This window comes from Pieris rapae, chromosome 19 (genome assembly GCF_905147795.1).
Source record: "Pieris rapae chromosome 19, ilPieRapa1.1, whole genome shotgun sequence".
Taxonomy (NCBI): Eukaryota; Metazoa; Arthropoda; class Insecta; order Lepidoptera; family Pieridae; genus Pieris; species Pieris rapae.
Window position 1 is genome coordinate 6,131,660 of NC_059527.1, and position 17,835 is coordinate 6,149,494.

The 17,835-nt window shown below is 32.0% G+C and overlaps 1 protein-coding gene across 1 annotated transcript; it reads left to right on the forward strand.

Annotated features, from left to right (window-relative positions):
• Nucleotides 1-284: 284 nt before the first annotated feature.
• LOC123690027 (gustatory receptor for sugar taste 64f-like) lies at nt 285-13,091 on the forward strand. Its single transcript, XM_045632479.1, has 7 exons — nt 285-347; nt 9,199-9,321; nt 9,500-9,654; nt 10,918-11,080; nt 11,331-11,420; nt 11,629-11,675; nt 12,932-13,091. Exons 1-7 carry the CDS (start codon nt 285-287, stop codon nt 12,999-13,001), a joined length of 711 nt encoding a protein of 236 aa, XP_045488435.1. The 3' UTR covers nt 13,002-13,091.
• The last annotated feature ends 4,744 nt before the right edge of the window (nt 13,092-17,835 follow it).

Here is a 17,835-nt window from a genome sequence, read left to right on the forward strand (position 1 = left end):
TTTTAATATACATGAAGTATATTGTTAAAACTTGGCGATTAAAAAGATGTGGTGTATTTCCTGCCAGTTATTTTATTCTGCTAATCGCCCTTGACTTGAGAATTGGTAGATAGAATAATTGAGATGTTCCATTTTTAAAATTCCTAAATATGTAGACAATTTGACTAAAAAAATTTTTTTTCAGATCTATTGATGGTATAGAATACAATGCATACTACATATACTCTTTACTATTTCTATTGTTGCGTTCTTTTATCACTTCGATGATGGCTGTTCAAGTTAACATGGAGGCCCTGAAACCTTTGGCAGAACTGCGCAATATTCAGACGCAAGACTACACGCTCGATGTTCGTAGATTTAAAAATTTCATTAACTTACTATAGTTTTGTATAGATAATTGTTTCATGTTTATTTGCTGTACCATTTTTTCGTCTAAAGATCTGTTTTGTCGGAAATAAAGCTCACATTGCATATAGCAAGTGCGTAGCTAGTGGTAAATTGCTATTTTTCGTATTTCGCAATTTCAAACAAATTTGTTATTTTCCAGGTGCAACGATTTTATCGTCAAATTCAATACTGTAATCCAGCATTGAATGGAATTTGCTTTTTCGTTACTAAAAAAATGCTTTTTTCTGTGAGTATTATTAACTGGAGTAAAATATAAAATAGTAGTTTATATGCATATGGATTCCAAATACATAATGAACTACCTATTCTTAATAACCCTTTCTAGTTACCTTATTAATTAAGCTAATGATTTAATACATTTTCCATACAACTTGTATTCCAATGTAGTGCTTTCGACTAAATTCGTCAAATCGTCTTCGGTCAATAGTGCCATGTTACATCCAATATAGTTTCGTGTACATGAGGTGAACAACAAGTGTTGTTTGCTTGGCTTCAACGTGTGACTCTTATGCTTAAGGTCGTAAGTTCGAACCCCGGAACCAATGGACTTTCTATGTGCGAATAGTGATTATTTTTAAACGGAAGCCAGAAACCATGGCGGAGGAGGTACTGGGTGATTCTCTATATCTTAATGCGTAGAGGAGAGTTATCCGATATTTGGGTAATCCCTAGCTAGTCCATCCATGCTTACCTGCATGAAGACCTATAATCTACAAGTCTATTATAAAATACATTCAGATATCTAAGGTCTATACCCGAAGGATTGGAGCGCCTTTTTCCTATATGAAGCGAGGCATATACAATAAAATATTTCATTCTCAAATTGACTACATTAATTATTATTATTATATTATCTTTCGTTTTCTTGGAATTTAAATATTTTTTTCTAGGCAATAGCCACCGTAGTGACGTATGAAGTCGTCTTACTTCAAAACAGCCGCACACGAGCGTTGCTATATGATGATCAATATGAAATGCATGAAAATGAAACAACGTTCATACATTATATCTATTAATCCATTACATATGTCTATAACGAAATTATGTCTGGATGTTTTCAATGTATGTATATGTATTTAGGTTTTTTGAAGATATAATAAAACTATATATACTATTACGCTTTTTCATAATGGCAAAATTTGATTTTATTGCAGTTTTTAAATGCATACAGGACAAAACTATTATTAGTTTGATGTGAAACATCTATAGCCGCACGTAAAACCGATTACTGGCGTGGCGACGCATGCCGTGGCGACGCATCGCCGCGCTATATGATATACAGTCTAAATGCAGTAGTAAATTTCACATTAAAAATATTTAATGAAAATAATGTTTATTCAACAAATAGTCATCGTTATCTGAAAAAAAATCGTAATATTTTATTTTATCATTATGACATATTTAGTTCCTATCACAATCTGTTCTTTTCTGCATATTACTTTTACAAAATAATGTCGATGTTTCACATCTGCCAGGCGTCCCGTGACGGCCCTAATTTTTTTTAGATAAAGAACTCGTTGCGTGAGCAAATAATGGGACCAAAACGATATTATATATTATTATTATTTAATATTGGTCCTCTAATAAAGCTAAATGTTAGCTTATGAATGTCCTGCATGAAATTTTGGTGGCTCCTCAACGGTCTTTTACGACTGCTTCTTATAAAGCTAAGATTGATCGAGCAATATGTAAGGTCACCTCTAAGAGGAAATGGCTTCAAATACTTAATATCAAAGTTTCCAGGGCTCATGTAGGCAAAGTTGAAGGAAGGTGTTGTTCGGGCCAGATATTAGATAGCTGGTCCACAATTTATTACAACAATGACGGATCCTCATAAAGAAGGCCTTTAAAGAGGTCATAGATAATACTTTAAGCAATATCAAACACCACAAACAAATCTTCAAAATAATGTTAAAAGCGTTAGGTTTACAAATGAGGTTAAAAATATATTTGCTTTTTCCCACGTCGCGTCGTCGATTATCGAAAATTTTTCGAAAAGTGAGTAAAGAGCAATGTGAACGATTTCAACAAGATATTAAGGAGACGGAAAAGATACCAGGGAAGATGGAGCACCTTAATGATGGCAGACTATTGTTGTATGCTTCAGAGATTTCTTCCAGATCCTTCCTACAAATGAAAATAAACCGAAAGAGTTCCATCGAGCTAAATAATTTTGGTTAGTCCTTCCTAATTAACGTTAAAAACTTTTTAAATTAAAAGTTTTGGTAGTCAAGCTTTAGTATTTGATCATGCGTTGTAGTCAAAAATGTGACATTCTATGACAAATGTGATTTTATGATTAAAACAAAACAATCCATTTTTTGCAGACTAGGGATAATTAGACTATGAGTGTTTAAAATAATATTAAGGTACGCTCACATGCTTATGCAACTAGAACTTAATATAAAAAATATAATAATAGTGGAAATAAAATTTCATTATAACTATTTGTTTTTTTATTTATGACACAAACAATTGTTTGTATTCATATATTGTTGTTCCACAAAAAGAAGCTGCCGCATCACACCAGCAAAATTATGCAAAGTCCGTGAAGAAGTATTCCATAGTCTCTTCATATTGTTGGAGAAATTATGGGAAACCCTTTTACTTTATGTAGAACTCCAATGGGTGAAACAAAAGACGACAAGATGACACCATTCGTTAGACAGTGATCAGTCAAGCGGAAAGATGGTTCGTGTCGCCTATATGTGATTGGGCTAAAGATGTTATTGTTTTTGTAATTACGTTAATTTTGGTTATTATACTCCTAATTTTTCATAGAAACAAATACACGTAAGCTGATCAAGACGTTAAAGAAGGCACCATCACCTTTGCCATTGCCTCTGACCTCTATGCCTCGTGATCATATATTTATTGAAATGTCTGATATACGCCATCGACTTTGGGGTCTAGGGCTTCCTCGCAATATTTCCCTTCACGTATTGGCGAGTGTTAAACTGAAACTCAAAATATCTTTATTCATATAGGTAAAAAAAAACAAATGAAAGCAATTGTAAATTTACATTTACTACCAGTTCACAAGTCAAGGGCGTAGAGTGGGCAAGAAGAAGGAAGAAACTTTCCGCCACTCTTTTAAATCGCCAAGTTTTGACTCATACAAATTGTTTGAACTAGAGCAATTCAATCCGTAGGATTAGGATCATTTAAGTATTCGTAAAATTTATAAAAAGCTTTATTGAATAATTTACTTTTAACGAGGGCTTTGAATTTATTGAGTGACAATTCTGTAATTTCGCTTGAGAATTTGTCGCAAAAACGAATACAATTTCCATATGGGAGTGGTTTATCTTCTGGGTCCTGGTTGGTCGTACATTTAAATTTGCTCTATTATCGTTGTATACTGGTGAAAGTCATCATTTTTTTTAATCTTTTACATTTTTTGTACATACAACAAGGTTTTATGAATATGTTGACTAGATATTGTAATAATATTTAAAGGCGTACATAAGAATAAAAGGTGCACTTATGCCCTCATAAGCACGATCAAACCTCTAGGATAACACTTATCAAGAATTTCCTTGTAAAACATAGATGCGTCTCACTTAAGTCGTAAAATAAATGAAAGTATTCCTTTTACGACAGTAACAATGTAAAACTATAAAGTTTAAAATACAATGTATCATATGAACGAATGAATAATGTGAGTTTAATCACTTGGGAGATTAAATGCGTTCATTTTTAACTTTGTATGTGATAGTCGTCATAGACAATTTTATATTCTGATAGTTTTATTAAAGTGATATTTATTTCATAAATAACAAATTTAGCGCTGCAACCTGTTAAAGTCTGGGCGTCAGATCTTCGTATCTGATTAATATTTTTTTTATAGAACAGAGGGCAAACGGGCAGGAAGCTCACCTGATGTTAAGTGATACCGCCGCCCATGGACACTATAACCAATTTCTATGCGATAGCAAAGAAATTGATTTGGCCCTACGCTCCAGCCAACTCAACCTGCTAGTAAATCAAGGCAATTACCGTTGTATAGATACTAAACCACTCGCATGGGCAACCATTATCCGTAAACCTTAAAAACATATATAAACTCTTCTCATTCCGTAAAGTAGTTTTTTAGTTTATCATGAGCATACAGACACAGATGCGGCAGAGGACTTGGTTTCCTTCGCCCGAAATTTAGTTTCGTTTTTAGTTAGCGAATCGGATCATCATACAATTTCTACTTTAAAAATGGTATCTTATAAGAATTTTCAAAATTGGAATCCCCTACAAACTCACAAATCCAAAATGTTTACCTATTTATAATTATTATTCATAATAAAAAAGGAGGTTTGCCTTGTAAGGTTTTTTGAAGATTCAAAATTTATTGAGTAAATTGTTTCGTCAAACAAAACTTTTACTAAGTAATTTTGAAGTCATTATCAATATTAATAATTCATTGGTTAAGTTTGTGCTACGAATTGAGGCTTCAACCTATAATTTTTACATTTATTGACGCTATCTGCAATCACGATGCTTATCGCTTTTACAACCAAAATTTACTCAATAAAATCTGAATACAAACAGAATTATATTTCTGTTTTTGTCCGAAGAAAAGTTCTGTCTTGCTTTTTTTTAAGCTGGCTTAGATGGAAAATAATAAACAAGATTAATATGTATTATAGTGCATACAACTTTGACAGAGCGTGGCGGCCATGTTTTGGCGGGATCTATTAAATATAAATTTATCAAAAACATTGTTTATAAAGTTCCTTCTGTGTTGAAAGTTGAAATTTCGTGTCATTAAAAGCCGTTTTAATTTTCTTTGAACATTATTTAAGTTTAATCAATCTTATTAGACCAACATTTTTATTATAGCCATTATTATAATAATGAACCAGCCTTTGAAAATAAACGTGAAAGAGCGAAGTAATTGTCTTTGTTAGTTATTTTTTTTAAATAATCGTTTTGTTAAACTGTATTTTTTCAGGTATTCAATTTGACCCAAATAAAGAAATAGAAAATATACATAAAAACGCAACCATGGAAAGTGGCAAGGGAAAATGGTATTTATAAATATATTTATTTTATTTAAAGGCTTAGTACTACATACTATTACAATTTCAGGAATTTTAAAGATGAAAAGCAAAATAAATTATTACAATTAATTAAACCGACTCGCTTTATGACTTGTAAGTAAACTATTCACTATAGTGAAAATTTCTGTTTTCTTTTTCATAGTTTAGATATTTTAAAATTGATGTATTAATTTTACTAAATATATAGGTTCAATTAGATCTTTATATAATTATTAAATACGAAATAATTGCCTAAAGAATTATTATTTTTATTACCATTTCAGGTCTAAGAAATATATGGTCACACTGTGAACATGATTTTCAAACTCAACAAGATGCTTTTAAAGGCGCTTCCTCCATGCTTATCATTGCTGGATATACCATAGGTCTCAATCCAGTCTCTGGTGCATTGGGAAAAGATGTATCAAAAATAAGGTAATACATGTATTTTGTTTTATATATTATATCAGCATCAGAAAGTAGTTGAAGCTCTTAATCAATAAAACTACCACTTTTATTTTATTATACGAGGTGGAAATTCATTTGGTCATCCCTTGCCCCAAGTAGCAGAATGAAATGGCAGAAAGAATCTGACATCCTATATCTAGCTTTCAGCAAGTGGACGTTTTGATCTGGAAAAAGTTTATTTTCTTTCATAAATTTTCAGATTTGAGAGGAAATCTATGAAACACATTTACAGTATAGTTTTGTGTTTTTTTCAAATGCTGATAACAATATTGTGTATTATGAATATCTTCAAAAAAAACATCTCAGTTACAACCTTGGGTAAGTTTATCTGCAATATCTATTAAATATTATAACAGAAACAATAGAAAAACAGAAATACAATATAATCTAGAAGCATTAAATGGACCAAGGCAACTCTAAAGAATATATCGACGCTTCCTACAGTAGTAAATTAAAAATTAAAGAAAAGCAGTGAGCAAAATTAACGTAACAAAATTTTAAAAACAGAATTAAGACTTGCTAATTAATTTACAATACAGGCGATTTAAAAAAGAGAAAATTAGCGGCCAAATATTCGATTTAGGCCTGAATTCTATATTCGTGACTAGTGAATGAGATTCGTTATTAGGAGAAAACAAGTGTGGACAGCGACTGATTAGTTCAGGGGATTAGTTGGCTGCGTAGCAACGTGATAAGAAGCGTTTTCTATTTTTTTGCGAGTGAACTGCGATTGGCTACGCACCCCCTCATTCCCAGTGTGTCACAACACGTTTGTACAGGCAGTAACTCTTCGGTCAACCTAAGAGCAAAGTAATATTCCGTAATATCTTTAGCAGCCAATTCCTTGAAGAGTTGGAAGCTTTTGCCATTAATGTGTCTTCTTTTAAGCATAGATAGATTTTCGAACTCACACTTTTCTTGATCTTACAAGTTCAGCTTCCAAAACTTTTTCGGTTTCAGATAATCCGCGTTTAATACTTCTTTCAGTACTTCTTGTAATTGTAAGCGCGCTTGTAGATGTATCGACAACTGAATTTACTTAACAGAGCCACTAAACAAGAATTTAATACTACGTGCACTATACACCTGCACTAACCATCCTCAATTAAATCACTGGCACTCGCACTAATCAAGTGAAAACATACCTAATCTGTTAAAAATAAATACAATCATTAGAATTATTTTTCATCTTTATTACAGCTAACGTAATATTCTATGGAACCACGTTCATTACGAATTTCCTGTTTCTACGCTTAGCGCGGAAGTGGAAAGTTTTATGTCAGGAAGTGACGTCATCACGTCTAAATGAATACATAGATCCTCGTATTCAATTCAAATGTACCTTAGCCACGATTCTTATGTTCACTTTGGCATTGTGTAAGTCTGTCATTTGTATGAAAAAATTTTGTTTGTTTAAAAGGGTTTGCTGATAACATTTACTTCAGGAATAATTTAAACCCCAAAATTTCCTTACTCCATCTTCTTATTCATAAAAGGAAAATCTGCTAGGATTCGATTCATCGGCAATTTTCTGACATAACTTTTTAATTTGACTATTAATTAACGATACTGAGAATATATATAGTATTGATAGATGTATCCTATCCAGTGGCGTAGAAACCCAACAATCTTTACCGCAAATGGCATCTGGTTATTTGATTATTTTTATTTTTTAAAGGAGTGATTAGCCTGTGCACATGTAGATTTTTTGTGGTTCCAAGACAAGTCAAGTTTATTCCAAATGTTTGCCTTTACCATAGTAGCAAGTGTCAATTGCATACATCGAAAAAGAAATTCATTGATGCTTAACCGTTTTCTGTAAAACACAGAATAAAAAGTTTTAATAGATTATATTGTTTTTGTTTAACGATTATACAAACTAGAGCAATAAGCTTAACACAACTACATGTCTAGGTACGTTCAGACCTGGCAAAAAAATTAATTCCATACTTCATTAAAGTTGATTCAACAATTTTTCAGTTGAACATGTTCTATCGATAATTTCACAATTTGGGCATATAACGGACTGCGTAACACAAACTGATGTTTACAAGACCTATACTGAAATATATTTTGATTGGATATCCTTTCTCAATTTACCTATCAATGGGGCACTATCTGTATTTTTAATGGTAAGTTACGTAAAAAAGTATAATAATATAATGTGTATCGCTTTTTGAATATTAATGATAATCAAAAGTGGATAAGTAAATGGATAATCAAAACTAATTTAAAAATTTTATCATTGTGGGCTCTGTATACCTTTAACGCTGGCAGCAAATCCTCGCTGTATTATGACTATATATATATATATATATATATATATATATTAAACACCAGCACTGCTGTCACTGATATCTACCAGGTGCCAACTTATTTTTTTAATTAGAGCTGCCCTTAAACCCCACGTTTTACAAAACTGTTTATAACACAAGCAACATTATGATAAATTTAAAATCAATTGCACCAAATCTTAATCATTAGAATATTAACGAAAAGGGCTCTTAACCTGAATTAATTGCTTTATCAGGAGTCGAACCCTTGTACGGGTGAATGTCATAGTTACGAGCTAAGGGATCGGATAGAAATCGCCGTAGATATCTTCGATTCTTTATTATTTAATTAATATACGAGGAATTTGTTTAGACTTAAAAACCACAAATTACCACAAACAAAATACGATAACTAGTCTTCAATATTGGCACGTTATCACTTCACTGTTAATCTCTCGGAATTGCACTCGAAACTAACTTAATTGTTCGTTCGGGTGCGTTTCGGCTCACGTATCCTCCCTCCGTATGCTCCCTGGGAATAATCTTGAACGATGTTCGAGAACTCTCTAGGCAGGAGTAGTAGTAGTAGTACTGAGTAGCGATTGCACAATTCTAGAACGTACATACTCTTTATCTCTTTTGCACATTGCTCCGTCCTTGTCGTACGGCATTCTAGGCTGTTCAGTCTGGGTTCGAAAAGGTTTCGACCTCCCCTCTCTCGCGTATCATTCCGCTCTTGGGTCTTGAAAACAAGTTTACTGAAAACTGTACCACTGTACCTGCATATCCCGAAAATTTCTGAAAAAATGTTTCAGCCTCCTGAAGACGAGGGAAACTTTCGAGCCTCTCTTGAAACGGCCATAAATCGCATTTCAGTTTAAAAGGCCATCGTGGTAAAATAGAAAACATTTCATCAACCCGGCTTTCAAACATTGGTTAATCCTTTATGGGTGCCTCACGGAGTCGGTAAAAAAGATAACAATAGCCATTATTAACATATTTTAACTTTTCAGTTCTTGAATATTGTATGTACGCTCAATTGGAATTATTCACATCTTTTTATAATATGTATCAGCCTCTATCTGAGTTCTGTATTGGAACAAATTAACAAAAAACTGCTTTCTTCTGAGGGTCAGGTATGTGCTACATATAAATAAAACTTTATTTTATTGATAATATTTTTTTTGTGTACAATTTTAAACTCAGTAAAAATTCATCACAATATTTCATAATAAATACATAATTAAATGATTTTCCTAATTCAAAATTTGTTTTGGGAAAATTATTATATTATTAGGAATTAAATTATTTTAGTTCCTGCCATCTTCATTCTGGAAGAAACTCCGAGAGGACTACAGTACCGCGACACGTTTAGTACGAATATTTGATCATTATATCAACACAATTATATTCGTTTCATTTGCCAGCAATTTGTTCTTCATCTGCTTGCAATTATTTTATATATTATCGTAAGTATTAAAACTTAATTAGGGAAATAGTCACAGTTTCATTGTCCATTGACAAATATGAATATTCATAAAAATTCAGGTTAACTTTCAGTTTACAAAAAAAGTTAGGTGACGGTTGTTGTATTTTTTTTTATAGAACATTTTTATGTATATATATGTTTATATACATGTTAAATAAAACACTTTATTTAAAGTTGAGAAAGAACTGATTTTATTTGTTTAAAATATGAGCTTAAAACTTACTAAACAATAGGGGTTGTGACGGTAAAAAATAATTTGTGATTTAAAAATGTTCCAAAAATTGACACATGTGATTGTATATTATCGGAAACGAGAATGTTAAATGACAATTTATGAGTGTGATAAAAACAAAAGAAGTCCATTTCGCTTAATGTGTGTGATGATTGTTCATGCTTCTAATTATTAACTAAATTATTTATATGTCCCTCAACTAATGTAAGGTTACATAACTCAGGTAATCTTATAAACATAGGTAACATTTTTAACTGAAGGATTTTGTAATAATAAAAAATACAACTTAAGTTTGACTGTAATATTTTTTTCAGATACGGCCTTAACTTCAACAATGTCCCAAACAAAAACTGTCCGAATTTTGGTTCCGGGTATGAACATTTTTCTTCTATAAACGGCACCTATAAGAAAAATAATTCTTATTTATGTCTATTCATTTATTCAAAACCATTTAAATTTCATCTTTTTTTAATAGCTTTAATTTGTGCCAACTCGGCACAAGGTACTTCGCCAGTGTCGTGTAGAAAATTTCATCTTTAATATTTTAATGATTACGTGCCAACTATATTAATTTAAGTTTTGTCAACACGACAAAAAAGTCATAGCAAAACAAAAGGTAATCTGAAATTCTACGGCGGTTCTCTATCCGCACAGACTAGCACAGCGACAAATGCTCAGACAAGGAAGACACAAATTGCCCGTCTATAACTCAGGTTAATCTGCTCATTAACAGGCTTAATATTACTAATAGTCCTAATTTGTGACCTATTTATTTAAGTGATGTGATATGAAACGTTATATTTTTCTTACGGTTTTATTTATTTTATAACATCATACAAAGTACTAAATCTACGGCATATGTTACAAACTTCCATCTAAAATGTGTGACACTTTAAAGTAAACATAAGTGTTACAAATGAAATATATTACAAAATACAAAGAAAGTACCAGCAAAACATCGATTTAGGTTCGAGTAGTTGTAACGAAATTATGAATGAATCGCCTTTTCAGTCTCTTCAATGGTTACGAATACATAGTCTATATGTTGACTTCGATTACGTTTATCATGGGCCGATCCCTCATCGTGGCGCTGATTGCTTCGAAGGTCCACTCAGCGACCCAGGTGGCAGCACCGGTTCTTTATGCTGTACCATCTCCAGTCTATTGTACCGAGGTCTTTATATGTTTTTTAGTATTATTGTTTTTGTCCGTTTTGATGAGCAAAATATTTTTGTTAACACAAAAATAAAAATATACATTTATATATTTATATTTAGTTGGGTTTATGGAGGGGGAAGGGGGGTTTAAACACACAAGCTATTACAAGCACAGGCTCAGTCTTCATCAACTTCTAGTTATAAATGTTACACTTGTTTGTACAGTACTTTGATAATAGACATGTATAATAATATATAATGTAACAGGTGCAGAGATTCATCGAGCAAGTACATGGAGAGTCAGTGGCGCTCACCGGGATGAACTTTTTCCAAGTAACCAGGGAACTTCTGCTATCAGTACGTTTCCAAACTTGATTTTGAGATCGTAACATAATGTATACAAGGAAAGATACAAATTCTTAAAAAGGCCGGCAACGCACTCGCGAGCTCTCTGACATTGAGTTTTCATTGGTATCACGTAACATCATGTGAGCCTCTTGCTCCCTATACTAAATGATCTAATTTTAAGTTAAAACTTTTTTTACTTTTTTTTTTCTTTTTTCAGGTAGCTGGTACCATCGTGACATATGAATTAGTGCTTTTGCAATTCACCTGAATACATAGCTTCATTTTTCGAAGAAAAATTGTATCTAGTTATTTATAAAAATTGTCTATTGATACTTTATTCCTAGCATTCTGCACGTGTGATAAAAATTCGAGTACCACATAATCAGGATTACATTCAGTCCATGTCATGTTGAATACAACACGACGTCCGATAGAATGAAGGACGGGTCTCTAATCCTCTCCACCAATTTCCAATCCATCCCCGCTATTCATTTAACCCCTTCCTGCATGATTTTTTGTTTTCGAGCCAAAAAAATATATGTTACGTAAAAAAATAAATAAAAAGACACGTATTTTAACAAATTAAAATTTATTAAAAAATATGTAAGAAAATCAGGTTTTTCCACTTTGGTTCAAATATGGCACAATATGCAGAGATTGCAAAAAAAAGTATTAAATAGTATGAAACAGCAGGAAACAATTTCTCTTCTCATTCAAGCATAAGTTGACTTGACATTTCCTGCATAGCATGTGGTATCTACCCTTGCACTCAGGCACTTAGCAACGCTACCTGGATAACCCGATACGCAAGTGATCCAGCTGGTCAAGAGGAACATCTAGTTCGAATCCAGAAAGATGGCATTATTATAGCTCTAATAGCTCCTCTGGACTTCTTCTCTTGGATTGCAGTTTCGATAAGATTGCAGGATCCGCGTTTGGCGACTGTGCTGGGCTTATTGGTCATAGTGAGGGCTTCCACCACAGCTACCTTGAAATCGCTAAGGGGAAACCATGCACCAGCGTCAATATTTCCACGTCTATATAACAGCCAAGTATTGACTGTCGTCATATCCAAAAGATGAAAGAATATGCGGTGATAAAATTTGTGTGATCAGATCTGGATTCCGCCTAACCAGGAAGTGCATCTAACAGATCCACACCTTCCATGTGACTGTTGTATGTCGTGACAGCCTTTGGTCGGGGAATAGCTTGGTACACTTTTTCTTTTTTATCGTAACGTCTCACTTCGGTCATGGGTTTGCTGCCAACGTAGGTCATAGATCATAGCCAACCTGACCTTTGGGAATTTGGGTTGAGTTATCATTGAAATGTAAGAAACGTTTAATTTCTTCAAAGCGATTACAGGATGATAACTCTAATTCCGTTATATCAGCAGGCAAGCTGGTATTGCCTAAGAACTGAATTTCTGTTTCTGTTTTCTCTAAAAAGCTGTCCCTCCATCTAGTTTTTGCGTTTCTGTTAGCACGTGAACTGGAACTGGTAAGTTCTGATAATGGAATGTCGCCTTCCATGTCAGAATCTGATTCAGGTAGTATTATAGGTGGCCGATCCCTAGCCCGTTTTCTGTAGTTATCATAATCAGAAACCTTTTCATCAGTGGTGCCGTTAGGAAGTTTTTGAATGATGGTATGTATGTACACCACCATAAAATTTTATTGGGTCCATATATGTACTACAACAAAACAATATGAATCTAAAAATCGAGTCTCTTAGTATTTCATCCGAATGGGGTGTAGTTCATTTAGATTGCATTCAGCCTGAATCACATAATCATTATTGATGTTAAAAATAAATTTTCTATATCTTTAATTATAAAAAAATGTTTTTCCTGAACCTGCTGCCTTTCATTGAAATAAAAAACCACAGTCCGCAAGTATTACGTTAATGCATAATGTACCAAATATAAACCAACAGTAAAAGGAATATTTCTGCATGTTGGCTCATATTTAGTCCAAACCTTAAAATAACATTTTCGCAGAGTAAAATCATAAAAATACAGAAAACCTTACCTTGTCCAGATAAGTTGCAATATCTCACCTACGTTACGTATTTTTACTAACTGAAATTGGGATGATAACTATTTTTAAACGAATTTTAAAAAGACACTTACGCGGGGCACCGGTCGAAATATGTCCCTCTAACTTGCAACTCATTTTTAGTACAGCTATTTACTCAGAGATGGTGTTGTTAGTATTTAGTATGGAAGCGTATGTACCGTTTATGATCCTTCTTGTAGAAAACGAAATTTTATTTATTCAAACAGGAAATATTGATCAAAGAACGGTGTGGATCATATTTGTACCAAAATGCAGGAAGGGGTTAATTCTGCACGTGTACATTAATGTATTTAAGATGCTGCTTATGTTGTAATGTTGCGTCTATGCACTATGGCGGAGGCAAACAGCCTTCCATCTTGGAAAGGTTGAAGTGGCAGAATTATAAATTGTATTCTATAAGAACAGTCAATTAAAAGTAATTGAGAAAAAACATCTGTTTTGAGATTTATTTCTTTACTTTATAGGAATTTATTTCGTTAATATATTTTTAATATGTGAATATTATAGATGTTTAAGTAGTACTAAGATCATACTAAATTGGTTAATTTTAAACCATAATATAGACTATTAATACTAATATATATTATTAAGTTTTGTGAGAAAATAAATATTATTATTATTATTATTCTTATTCTTATTCTTATTATTCTTATTCTTATTATTATTATTCAACTTATAGAACAGAAGCTATTCACATTCCACTGAAGTATTTCCGAAACAATTCGACTTAGGGTCCCTCAAGAAAAGAGCGTACTTCTTAAAAGGCCGGCAACGCATTCGCGAGACCTCTGGCATTGGGAGTGTCCATGGGCGGCGGTATCACTTAACATCAGGTGAGCCTCCTGACCGTTTGCCCCGTGTTCAATTAAAAAAAACATTAAGCATGTTTAAATGTAGTATGTAAATTATTCTACGTATTAGATAAATCTACACTAATATAAAATTTAATTTAATTTAACTCCTTCCAGACGGCAAATTATTTCCTAACAAACATTTCTACACATGCATCATATTTATTGAATCGTTAGTCGGTTCATTAAGACTAGTTAAAATCATAAGCTCCATGAAAATGTGTACATAACGCTTAATTAAATTATTCAAGGGAAAAATGTTTTACGCCAACAATACGTTTACAGAGTAGCTCATAATACTTTTTAAGACGGAATGATAGAAGCTCTGCATAAATTCACTTCGAGGTTTAATAAGTAGAGAAAATTTTCACAGTTTTCGGATTTAAAATGAAAATTTCAGCTATATTTTTCACTAAGCGCTCATCATTTTTTCATTTACTCGTAGATTTATTGTAGACTTAAAGATTCTTTGTTTAAGGTTTATCATTTATTACACGCTGAAAGCATCTGGAAGTAACCAGGTTTAGATAAAAATGTCGAAGTGTGTCGGAATTTCATACCTAAAAAATTATAGTAGAACAATTATATCTGAAGCAAACAATTATATGGACCAAAATTGTATTACGTATGACTGAAAAACTGTACTTAGCTGTGACATATTATATTTATGTACAAACTTAATACAATTTTTTAAACAAACCAAAGAGATCATTCTTTAGCTATGAATCTCAAATTTGTGAAGGTCTAAATCTATAAAATAAATATATGAGAACTAAGTGGCTTTTGTATTTCTAAAACGTTTATTATTATATCCCAACTTGGAACTAGTTTTCATCGAAAAATTCAATTTTAATTTTTTTTACTGATTGTATTATTTCCCATAAATAATAAACTTAATCCTTTCCTGAACTTTGGTCAATATTTCAAGATCATAATTAGCCAAATCTATCCAGCCTCTCTCGAGATTTAGCCAGTCAAACAAACGAAATTTATTTTCAAATATATAGATTTAATTACAATAATAATATGCTTAAAGGTGTATAACTAAAAAATTGTTAAGAGTAACGAAGAGCTCTTGTCGTTCGTTCTTAGCCCTTAAATGGAGAACTGGCAGTTAATGTAAAGTATCGTAATCTATGAACATCTAAAAAGTTAGATTTTTCGTCGCCGTAGTTTTTCCCATTCTTTATTTAACTGGGTATAAAAATAGTAATAATAATAAATCGCTTTTTTGGCAAGGAGTAGGTCCTCCCATCAACTTGATTAATTATTAAAAAACCCGCACAATCCGCCATACATATAGGCATGCAAATACCATAATAAAAACAGTTATTATGTATGCAGTTGTTGCCAAAGCTTATAGTCTAAATACTTTCTTTAAAATATAATCACCTTCCTCTCGAAAGTAATGCGATTTGTATGTATAGGATTATGTTTTTTTAACAATAATAATTTACTTATTGTAAATGTAGTCGCTGCATTATCATAGTACCTAAAATAACTATTTTCAGAAATGAAAAGTTATTTAGTTGCCAGCATAGTCATCTCTTCAATAAATTTGATCAAAATCTAAAATTTTATCATATAAATAGATGCCAAAGCAAAACTTTTATATATGTATAACGTAAGCATAATATTGTATTGAAATTGTCTCTTTACGAATAAGATTTTATAAGAAGCAGGTGTTCTGTTAAGTGGAATTTATAAATAACGATTGTGGAGAAGTTGGGGTTTGCTTTGTCTCACCAGCAATACAGAACATATTGTATTGTGACAAATTGTACAGTGTTCCGTATGATCGAGATTAAATTTATGGGAGATTATGAATACACTTGTTGCCAAAATATTCATATTGAGATATACATTTGTAAAACACAACTTCTACTATTTCAATTATCTTATTACTAATATAGTAATTCCATTAGTTATTTATAAAAACTTCGATATATTTTAACGAAAGTAATGACGGATATGTTGTTATTTTTCTAAATTTAGTCAAGTACTAATAAATTAAATTTAAACTTAGGAGTAGTGTTAGTTTAGCAATTTATATCTTTTAACCATACTCAGCAGACCTATTCGTTTTTTTGCAGCCTTTCTAGAACTATATAGAACACTCCTAATCCATAATTGCCACCATCACACTTTAAAATCGTATTTTCGTTTAGGTTTTTTGTAATTTTTTCTTTGATTGGTAATTATTGCTTTGTTTAATATTTGTATGATCGCTTCATGTATGTCATGTTTTTCTATACATAATATATAGTGTTTGTCACATTAAGGGCCTGTTTCACAATGTCCGGATAAGTTCCAAATAAGCTATTTATTACTTATTTGTAGGATAAACAGTATTTTTGCGTTTCTTGACTGTCAGATAGCGCCATTTGTCATGAAACGCGAAGTATCTTATTCGGAACTTTTATCTTTCGAATAATTTATGTGTCGCATAGCTATTTGGCACTTTATCCATACATTGTGAAACAGGCCCTAAAAATTGTATTTTGTTGTTCATTTACCACTGTATCAGTGTGCCGAGCGTAGGCAAGCTTTTATCAATACAAAAATCACTGGTGATTATAATTTAATTTATAACCGCACTCTTGCATTAAAGATTGTGCAAAATGCAAGTTCATACAAACATTTTCATACATCAGATATCTAGAGTTGATCTCACTTTTTTTACATGTACAGCGTAGAAAAGTAAAATGAAAACGTACTATTTTCTAACGTAAAATACAATTAATTTTAAATTAATTGTTTGCCTCTACTTTGTACTCAGGAAAACAAAAAGATTTAGGAAAACAGGACCAATTTCCATAAATAATAAAATTTTGTTCAACTTCTATTATGTCGCTAAAGTTTTCATTGATTCATAACGATTCATTAATCCATTTGAGGAACGATTTAGGGTTAAACTTTTTATTTATATTATACTGCTCTATTGAGTTTCTTCGTTTGTTCTTTAACATGATTTAAATACTGAGATTATAAAACATTTTTATTTTAGTATTATATTAGTATTGCTTTAAACAAAGTTTTTAATATTGTAAACAATACTAACGTGTCTTAGAGCTTGTCAACGACTTGAAACATCTGTGTGTATACTGTACTATCAGAAATTGTCACAAAATCGGAAAGTTCTATTGAATGTCGTTCGTGTAATGGAGTACTTGAAAGCATTTGTGTCGTTTGAATTAGACGGGATTGTTCTGTAACTGCACTAGAAGTGATTTTCGAAATTTTACTAAAATTTTAGGCATACCATTTTAAGGATAAAAATAAATCAGTGGCGCTACAACCTGTTTAGGTCTTGGCCTGAGATTTTTGAATCTGTTTGATGATCATTTTTAAATCTAAATGGCAAGTAGGTGATCAGCCTAACACGTCGACTATTCGGTCTAAGAGATATATAATTCGGTCGAATAGTCGGGTCTAAGAGATGTGGATTTCCTCATGATGTTTTCCTTCACCGTTCGAGCAAATTTTAATGCGCAC